This window comes from Camellia sinensis, chromosome 8, assembly GCF_055761805.1.
Source record: "Camellia sinensis isolate YWXY chromosome 8, ASM5576180v1, whole genome shotgun sequence".
NCBI classification, from domain to species: Eukaryota; Viridiplantae; Streptophyta; class Magnoliopsida; order Ericales; family Theaceae; genus Camellia; species Camellia sinensis.
The window spans coordinates 74,731,131-74,741,663 of NC_138968.1; the positions used below are offsets into that span (position 1 = coordinate 74,731,131).

At 36.1% G+C, this 10,533-nt stretch overlaps 1 protein-coding gene and 1 long non-coding RNA gene across 2 annotated transcripts; both read left to right on the plus strand.

Annotated features, from left to right (window-relative positions):
- The first annotated feature begins 722 nt into the window (after window positions 1-722).
- Window positions 723-6,154, plus strand: LOC114323951 (E3 ubiquitin-protein ligase WAV3). The gene is made up of 2 exons (XM_028271658.2): window positions 723-1,466; window positions 3,824-6,154. The coding sequence occupies exons 1-2, from the start codon at window positions 1,242-1,244 to the stop codon at window positions 5,762-5,764; spliced, it is 2,166 nt and encodes a 721-aa protein (XP_028127459.2). The 5' UTR covers window positions 723-1,241; the 3' UTR covers window positions 5,765-6,154.
- Window positions 6,155-6,884: 730 nt separating this feature from the next.
- LOC145796988 (uncharacterized) lies at window positions 6,885-7,351 on the plus strand. Its single transcript, XR_014337846.1, has 2 exons — window positions 6,885-7,003; window positions 7,125-7,351. It is a non-coding gene; the product is annotated as an uncharacterized LOC145796988 (long non-coding RNA).
- Window positions 7,352-10,533: the final 3,182 nt, after the last annotated feature.

A 10,533-nucleotide genomic window follows, 5' to 3' on the forward strand; every position in this document is an offset into this window, starting at 1 on the left:
AAAGCGCAAGAAATGGAAAAAAATACCACTAATAGTGGAAATAGTGGAAGTTATAAAAAAATTAATTTTTTTGTACAACTTATAATAGCAACAATGATTCATACTATTAAAAAATACCATTAATAGCACTAATAAATTGAGAATACAAAAAAAAAAAAAAAGCATAATTAGTGTTTCCTTAGTGCTCCCAACCATTTTTCTTAAAATAGTTAGTTATAATTAGAATTCCTATTTTCTTGTAAAATTTTTATTCTAATCAAATTCAAGAAAATATATTTCATTTTCCTTTTCTTTTTTTTTTAATTCACTCTCTATCATTTTCACTTTCCATTATTTATTTCTTTCTAATTAAACAGAGTCTTAAAGGTTATATATTTTACATAAAAGTAATATAATTGAATATGTACGATTTTTTAAAATAACTTTTATCTAAAGCACACTTTAACTAGACTCATAAAATATTTAATTTTCACTTTTTTAATGATTCTTAAAATTCAAAATTGGAAATTACTTGATGTTTATAAAATGGAAGAATTATATGAAGGACTAAAATGGAAGGATAATATATACCAAAGAATAATTCCATATGAAATTTTGAACACCTTAATAAGCAAAAGAATAATTATGAATACATGTATTTATTAAAATTTTAAAATATTTTATTATATTTTTTAAATATATTCAAATTATATATATTAAAATCAAAATCAAACAAGGTGAGTATCATGTTCCCATTCGGTTGTCCTCTTATTCAACCCCAAAACGTGCTTTTTTAGCATTATTATTGTTTTGTTTTGTCAATCAATTTGCTTTTGTCCTCTCGGATTGTGATCCTCTCTCTCTCTCTCTCTCTCTCTCTCTCTCTCTCATTTACAAACACAACACAACTCAACGACCAAACCAACCCAAACAAGAGGTCAAAAAAAACAACCCACACAGCCAACAACACAACTCTTTCAACTCTCTCTCTCTCTCTCTCTCTCTCTCTCTCCCCTCATCCATGGCCTCCAAGAATAAGAAGAGCAAAGCAACTACGACCCTCTCTTCCCCCTTTACCATGACTCAGTCTTAGCCTTCCACACTCAAAAACCCCATTCACCATTAACAACCCCCCCCTCTCTCTCTCCAAATCTTCATTCAAAGCGCTCTCTCTCTCTCTCTCTCTCCAAATCTTCATTCAAAACTCTCTCTCTCTCTCTCTCTGTAGAAAATAGCATTTTGAGATCTGGGTTGAGCTTCAAATGGGGAGCAAATGGAGGAAAGCGAAGCTGGCGCTTGGGTTGAATCTCTGCGTCTCTGTTCCCAGGACCCTTGACAGCGACGATTCGCCGCCTCCGTCGCAGATTCTCTCTGACGTCTCTCTGCTCCCGCCGTCGGAGTCTCCGGAAATAGCGGCGATGCCCACAACGCCCACTCCGTCGTCCCGCGGGTTGAGGCTGTCTAGAAGTATGAGCCGATCGTCTAAGGTTCGTTAACCTTCATTTCTGCTGTTTATAATTCTTGTTTGGTTGCCGAGAATCGTGCTCAAGGAAAAATAATTGCATAAAATTGTACTCCGAACTATGATTGCTCTTCTCATAAAGCTTGTAATTTATGATTGATCCGTTTGGTTGCTGAGAAAAACAGAGGAAAATTAATGGAAGCTTATTCTTTGTTTTTGTTTGCTTTACAGATAGAACCATACTAAATTAATTTAAGCTAGCTAGTTTGTATTTAGTTTCTTAACGGTGGAATATGAGCTTCAAAATTGTATTTTCTTGGTGCTTCTTCTGACATTTTCTCTGCAACCAAACGGGCTTTGCAGGCTTTCACAACTAATATTCTAAGTCATTTTTTCACATGAGTTTGAAGTTTCTCGATAATTATTTTTGGTATATTATTTCCTTAAAGTATTTTCCTGCTATTCATTAATTTAAGATTTTGATTTCATTCTTTTCCTATTTGTTTCTGCTTAAATTGTTTCTTTTGTTTTTTTGTTTTTTTCTGTTTTGATGTTATCACTTGTTTGCTTCAAGTCATATACAGTATCTATATTTATGTGAAATTAGTGAGTTAGGTATTGTTTGTCTTGTTGTTTTCTACTCTTTGGGCTGTGACTAATGAACAAGTCCCTTTCAAGACCCTTATCATTTAGCCTTAATAGTTAAAGAAGACTACATAATTACCTTTCCTTTTCCACCTTTACTCACTGTGAAAAGTTGCTTTTTTTGTGGCCACATTTGTTGACTATTATTTTGCAAGCTTTCTTAGCTATAATCTTCATCCAGAAAGCAAGGTGTGAGTCTACATACATAAAATTAATACATGAAGTTAAACAATAGAAAATTATTAAAAATCTACACATCAGTAGAATAATACCCATCTTTAGGCTGTATTTGAATCACACATTTGTGTTGAGAAAGGAAAAGGGCAGGGAAAAAGTAACAAAAGTAAAAGTTAAATTTTTGTCACTTACTCTCGCTTCCCAAATCCCTACATAGCCTTAGTGAAAATAATGTGGGCTTCATTGTACTACCGTGTATATTCTTCATACGTGCTTTGTTTTGGTTTAATTTTGTGTACAAAGATTAATCAAAAGCAAAATAGGGAGGGGGAGCAAAATCTGACGGCAATTCTTGATTCCCCTTTCTTTGATAGATTACTACTTGCCTTAAATTTTGATTATTTATTTATTTTTTCATTGGATGCTTTCAAAACTTTTCTCCTTTAGATCACATGCAATTGCATGATTAACCTTCAAAATCTGAACCTTGATTTTGCTTTATTTTGTAATATCCCTTCATATGTTGGAAATTGACAATTGATTTTCCTTTGGTTTCCGTACTTGATTTGTTTGTTTGCCGTTCTTTCCTGTTATCAGTTTTTGTAAGCCTAAATTCCTAGCTGGGGCCATAAGCAAAGCACATATTCACCCTAATCCAAACAAATTACCACGGCAGTGTATTATTACCACTCAAACTAGGCTAAAGATGTGCAAAGTCTTGATTGGCTATCTCTTAAACTAACTTGTGGCATAAAAACAATTCTACTAGACGATACGATCAATAGTTTCCTTAGCACTTTCATGTATCCTTTTTTTTTAATTGTTTTTTTCTCTTTTTTATTTTTTTGGTATAGTATTTTGTTAACTGTTAGCTTCAGTGGTATGTCCCATGACGGAGAGGTGTAGGATTTAAGTTTCAGTTGGAATGTGTGAGCGTAATTGTGTGAGTTTACTTGGATGTTGACACACAGACACACAATTCTATCTTGTCTGCATTAATGGCCCATGGAATCAAGTAGCAAACAGACCAGCATGCTTTTGCATGGTGCCTAGTTTGACCTAAACATAATCACAGACGCATGGCATGACAAAAAATAGAGGTGCATAGAGGAAAAATAATTAGGAAATAAAGTATAGAATAGAAATTCAACTACAAGAAGTAAGAATAGTACAAAGTAAGTTAAAACATAGAAAAATATGAAAATAATTCAACTACACATAAAACATCATCCGCATAAACTCAAAACCATCTCTTTCTCCTGCATAAACCATCTTTTTCTCTCCTGCCTTGCATGGTGCACAAATTTTTATATCTGCTTGGTGGTGTATGGAAAATTTTCTCGTCATGCTTGCATTCTGGGCTATGTTATTAATAGTTTCCAATTTTGATGCACTCTTAAATTAAGTTCCAATTGGGACATCTTGACATGGGCGTCATTTCATATTCATGTAGATAATATTGTTCCTTTTCTTTGAAGCAGTTAGTTTTGTTATTTTTATTTTTGCTTTTGTTTTTATTCCAATTCGTGCTTCTCACTGGCATTTGGTCTGTACTTTCAGAAGACTTGCTCAATATGTTTGGCCACAATGAAATGCGGAGATGGCCATGCAATATTCACTGCAGAATGTTCACATTCCTTCCATTTTCACTGTATTGTTTCAAATGTCGAGCATGGCAACCAAATTTGCCCCGTTTGCAGGGCAAAGTGGAAGGAAATTCCCTTGCAGAGTTCTGGTTTTGACCCTCTACCTCGGAGGACAAGGATCGCTCCTGTAGATGACCCCCAAAATAATGCTTTGATGACTGTAGTCCGCCGACTACCTCCCCCTCCCCCTCGTTCAAGTTCCCGTCGGCACATCATGCTACTATTTCAAGCTCCTGAGCCGGCTGTCTTTGATGATGATGAATCCTTAGATCAGCCTGAGGTTGTTGACATAAGCCCCTCAAATACAAACAGTGCAGATAATAATTTCCACAGGACATTAAAGATCGACACGTTCCCTGAAGTTCCAGCAGTCCCACCGTTAAATTCGTACGATGACTTCACCGTTCTCATCCATGTCAAAGCTCCTGTTTCAGTTTCTGACCAAAATTCCAACAGAAATCAAGCTAACTCACCACAAATTTCTCAAACTCCTCGTGCTCCTGTTGACCTCGTCACGGTACTTGACGTTAGCGGCAGCATGGCGGGGACCAAGCTTGCACTGCTAAAGCGAGCCATGGGGTTCGTGATACAGAATCTCGGCCCCAACGACAGGTTGTCAGTCATTGCTTTCTCTTCAACGGCCCGTCGCGTCTTCCCCCTCCATAGAATGTCTAACACAGGAAAACAACAAGCATTGCAAGCTGTTCACTCTTTAGCTGCAAATGGTGGGACGAACATCGCTGAAGGCTTGCGAAAGGGTGCCAAGGTAATGGAAGACCGAAAGGACAAGAACCCGGTTTCTAGTATAATACTGTTGTCCGATGGGCAGGATACATATACTATCAATGCTTCTAGTGGCAACCAGCGACAACCAAATTACCAGTTACTCCTTCCTTTGTCTATTTATGGAAATGACAGCGGAGCATTTAAGATCCCAGTGCATGCTTTTGGGATTGGTACAGATCATGATGCATCATCCATGCACTCCATTTCAGAGATTTCAGGAGGGACCTTCTCTTTCATTGAGACTGAAGCTGTGATTCAGGATGCATTTGCACAGTGCATTGGGGGGCTTCTGAGTGTCGTGGCAAAGGAGCTGCAAGTGTGTGTGGAGTGTCTCCACCCAACCATCCGTATAGGCTGTTTACAAGCAGGAAGCTACCCAAATCGTGTGGTGGCTGATCGACACATGGGTTTTATCGATGTTGGAGATTTGTATGCTGACGAGGAGAGGGATTTTCTTCTTTCAGTCAATGTTCCAGCAGACTTTTCAAGCAACGAAACATCGTTGTTAAAGGTGATATGCGTTTACTGCGATCCCATATCAAAAGAAATGATTACTTTGGAGAGCGAAGAAGTTAGGATTAAGAGACGTGAATTAGGTGGACAAGAGACGGTGTCAATAGAAGTGGACAGGCAACAGAACAGGCTCAAAGCAGCTGAAGCAATGGCACAAGCACGGATCGCAGCTGAGCAGGGAGACCTTGCTGGTGCGGTGTCGATCCTTGAGAGTTTTCGTAGGGCATTGTCAGACACTGTGTCCGCTAAATCCGGTGACAGGCTCTGCGTTGCATTGGATGCTGAGCTAAAGGAGATTCAGGAGAGGATGGTGAGCAGACATGTCTACGAGGCATCTGGAAGAGCTTATATTCTTTCTGGACTGAGCTCACACTCATGGCAGAGAGCAACAGCACGGGGAGACTCTACAGAGCGTTCGAGCCTTGTTCAGTCCTATCAAACACCGTCAATGACTGAGATGCTTGGTCGCTCTCAGGCTACATTGTTGGGCAGCCCATCGGCTCAGAGGCTTCTTCGACCAGTATTGTCGTTTGCATCACAACCCAACCCAAGGTAATGTTTTTGTGGTTGCTATGGAGAGAGATCTTCAAGACACAGTAATGTGTTCCAATGCCTCTCTATTTTTTCAGATTTTTGTTTTTGTTTTTGGGTGGGGATAAATGGGAAAAGATAAGAAGAGCATTTTTCAATGTGAATATTGTTCCTGTCTTATATATGTAAAGGAATAAACTTGGTGCAGTGTGGAAGGGGAGAAGAGAAACACTGGGCAGGGCTTAAAAACTTCTTGTTTTGGTTTTTTGACTTTTATTCTTATTGTTGGGGGTGATGTGCATAAGAAGAAATGGTTTAGTCTTAAAGAGAAGTGGATATAAAGTTTGTAATTGTGGGGATAGTTTGGGTGAACTCTTCTTCTAATATATAAGATACCTGCAATTTGATTCTTTAACAGTTTTCTTGATGTATTTTCTCCGCTTTACTAGACTTCCTCTTCTCTAATGCATGCAGTTCGGTGGTAGAATAGTTGCATTCTAAGCGATTTTGAGCCTTATTTTCATCATACACCCCTAGGTTAGATATATATAACTGTTTCTTGATGTTTTATATAAAAATAAAAAAAATAATAATAAATTAATAAATTAAGGCTGTATGTTGAGTGACCTGCAAAAAACTGATTAATCTCTTCCAATATGCTCCTTATTTTCATGGTTTTAAAAGTCACTGCAAAGGCATATATTCTGAGGATGTGTTTAGATCAAACTGAGTAGGCATTTGTGGATAAAAAAGAAAATGAGAGGGGAAAATGAAAAAATAGAAGCTAAATTTTTATACCATTTCCCTTTCCTATTCCCTTCTCTCTATAAATTGCTACTCAAACCTTTAATCCAAACACAGCCAAATGAAATTGAGAGCTAAAACCTTGTGTACTCTGTTTCAAATCAAATCTCTATTAGAGGGTCAAGCTCAGAAAAACTCATTGTGAGATAGAGAGTAGTTTGGGACAAGAGATGATGGATACACATAATCTGTGTACATATGAGTACAAATTCCACTTGTGGAAGAAAGAGTAATGCTTTTGTATCTTGGATTTATCAATGGAAATGAATACGAAGGCAAAAATTAATTTATCCTTGATCAATTGGTCTCATACAAAACTTTTCCCAAATGTATTTGATTACAGGATATACAATAAAAGCTGAAGTATAACAAAGTAAATTGTTTACAGACCAAAAACTAGCCTAATTGGCAGCAAAGAATAACCAAACATCAACAAAGGTGAAATTGGGAGACAGTGATGGTAAGACACACTTCTTGGACCCTATCATAAACTTTTGTTCCCTGGTAGAATCAGTATGGCGATATGGAATTTGATGATGTTAATGGAAAATCTAAATTCTAAAATTTCTTCTGTGGTGCAGCGACTGGGAAAATGTGAAAGAATTCTATTCTAGCTCGACTTCTCTTCATTTGGCATCGGAATTCTCTTGTATTCATAATTGTTAATGTCAACATTCTATTGCAAGGCCTGTAACACATGGAACAATTTGCTAATAAGTAGCAATAGTTATTGTTAGGTTGTTGTAATTGGCAATTTCGTTAGACAAAACTCTATTTAAGTATATTTTTATTCGCTCTATTGCATCTATATGTTATGAGAGTTTAGATGTGAATCCAACCTAAGTTGTACTTGAGTAAAAGAGTTTGTGCTGACATTCCGTATTTTGTTTTGAGCATTCCTTGTTTGCCACTTCGCTGATTAAGTACGGGGATTGTACTGCTCGAATGGTAAAGGGAGCGGTCGTTGCGACTCTATTTAGTATAAAGTGCGCCGTTTGCTCATTTTAGGGTTGAACCCCATCTAGATTCTCAGAGAGGAGAGCAATCAAAGTATTTTATATTGGAAGGTGTTTATATATGAGTTCCCTTGATATATAGAAGGTAATCAATTGATCAATGAACTACATATTTGTTGGGTTCATGCACACCCATAGATCAATCAACAAACAATCACACACACCAATGAGATACAAATATTTATGTGGTTCGGCCTAATGCCTACGTCCACAGGAGGAGAAGTGAGAAATCACTAAATAGAGCAAAAATACAAAATGAAGAAGGAAGAGATTGTCACTCACTCAACTCAACTCTCAGAGCTCTTATACACTTCTCACAACACTCTCACTTTCTTCACACTACAATCTTAGCTCACAACTCTTCCTATTTATATACAAATAGGAGAGCTAAAATTCAACACTTGCCTACAGACAAGCCACCAACAAAATTTATGGCAAGCCACCAACATAGCCGCCCTATAATAGGATAGATTAGCTAAAAATCTCCACAAGATCTCTAGCCCAAATCTGCAGTCTCCATTCTTGATTTCCATAGCCAACTTCACATGGTGTGGATACTTAACAATATTGACAAACATCAAGGGTTGTTTTTATTCTTTCATTCACAAAAAGAGAGAGGTGTTCATTGATGGATTTCGGGAAACTTAGGCCTGAAACTTTGGTGGATTCTAGAGTGACTCATCATCGTGGATTCGACATCAGCGTTATAGATTTAACATTGGGCATAGCAATTCCGAGGTGTAAACGGTGGTGGAAGAGGCACATGGGGTTCGGTTTAATTTAGGAGTGGATTCGTTAGGTAATTGAGAGCTCATGTGTGTAATTCTTTTTTGTCTTCTTAGTGGATTATTTTGTAACTTTGGGCTATGGGTTTTTTTTTATCACAATTGGGGGAGTCCAATTGTGATTTTTTTCACATTAAATCGTTGTGCCAATTTGTTGTTGATTGTTTGATTGAAATTTCTATTCATTGTTTTAAATTGAACCATAATTACAAATCACTATCTTGAGAATTTTTAAAATTTTCAGATATCAATAATATTCATTTAAGATACATAAGTTATTTTCCATACCTCAAGCTCCTCCCCTAGTGATATCTTCTTCAGGTTTATATGCTTCCACATGTCTTGTGCTCGAAAGTGCTTTTCTTGTCTCAATGATCTCCCACTCCTGATCATCTTTTACCCTGGCAATATCCTTGCTTCTCAACAATATTTTGCCAAATTTAAGAGAAGAAGACGAAGAAGAGGAAGGAGTAGATGACGATGATCATAATGACCGTCTTGATGATGACAATAATACCAAAATGATTCGGAAAAGCTATAGGTGATGAAAAAAATTAATAACTAAAACATTCTTAAAATTCCAGAAAAGTAATTTACAGTAATGGATAGCAAGTATATCATCTTAATGAATGCACAAGGCATGAGCAATTTCAAAAGGAAAACAAAGTAGCTGCAGATTTATTTTCGTCCTTCCTTTTGCCAGATAATCTCTTGTGGGGATTGGACTAGTGGATTGAACTCTCACACCAACGTTTGAGCCCGGGTTCAAAAAAAAACCTCATGCAAAGTTTGGCAGCATAGAAAATCTATATGACATCAAATTTTGATAATTTCACTAGAATTTGATGAAGATGCCCACAAGTGTATTCTAATTCAACTTATACAAAGTCACGGCGAAAATGGGCGGATTCATTATGGATTAGCATATAAAATTGACTATGAAAAACAATAAAAGTTCCATTGTTGTAACGCCTACAGAAGGAATGTCTTTAATTAAGAGTATAACACCATGCATACTCATAGTTCCACATCTAAACAATACCTATACATGTTTTAGACCCAAGTCTCCCATTTTTCAGCTCAAATCATCTAACAATTAAACTACAGAAATATATCCACAAAGTGATTGATTTCACATAGATGGAAACATTATCTCCACATCACACTCCCACATGAAAGAAAATACATGCTACAATAAAACCAATCTAATCACATACATGAATAAGTAACCACACCTTTATGCTGTAAGTAGGGTAGGAATTTGACATGCGACTCGTTAACACGATTCGTATTGTACATTTAATTAAAAGATTAGGGTTAGTCATTTTTTTTATACGAACACGAATATGATAGCTAAAAAATACAAATATTAAATGGGTTGTGTTAGGGCTATACATGCGTAATCTGAATACGACTCTTGCAAAAATCCTTGTTGATATGAACCACCCACTAATGCAACTTGAATCTAGTAAATGTTTTATCCTCAACCATTGAATTAAATTATGGTATTAGAAGAAAATTTGTCCATTTTTTAAATTTTGTTAAATATTTGGATATTAATGGATGTCAGTAGTTCAGACTGGATGTGTGACACATGATTTATGAATCTTTTGATTTATATTCATGAATATTGGCATATATATTATCTTTGTAGGTGTCAATATTTGAACAAATTACATTTATACATGTGACGTGAAATAAGTTTGCTTGAAACAAGTTTTAAAATTTGTTTATTGTTATACTAACGGTGTTAGGCATGTTGTATTCGAATTGACACGAGTATAAGTAAATCAGGTCAATGTCAAGATAATTGACACGTTTAAGTTAAATAAGTCTTATTAATGTTGAAGTATTTTAAACATGATAACATGACACAAAACAACACCACACGAACAATTTCCACCGCTAACTATAAGCTCCTCGAGCATGGATGCACTATATAGCAATGTATACCACGTCATACAACACACGTCTCACAATAGAGGGTCATACTTTTGCTTAAAGATTTTCAGATGAAAATGCCTCATAATAAAGTCCCTATTCTTGCAAAATATGCAGTAAATGCTACAAAGCATTTGTATTATCAATAAGGTAAAATTAAAAAATGAAAAAAGATAAGTATGAATACCGCTGATTACGTTTTTAAAATAATATTTATTTAATGTAATGTAAAATTAGTCAAATAGTTT

Bases quoted from the DNA above. Each gene is read 5' to 3' on its own strand.
- LOC114323951 (XM_028271658.2), top strand. From the start codon at position 1,242: ATGGGGAGCAAATGGAGGAAAGCGAAGCTGGCGCTTGGGTTGAATCTC. The intron at 1,467-3,823 runs GTTCGTTAACCT...CTGTACTTTCAG, and splicing joins GTATGAGCCGATCGTCTAAG to AAGACTTGCTCAATATGTTT.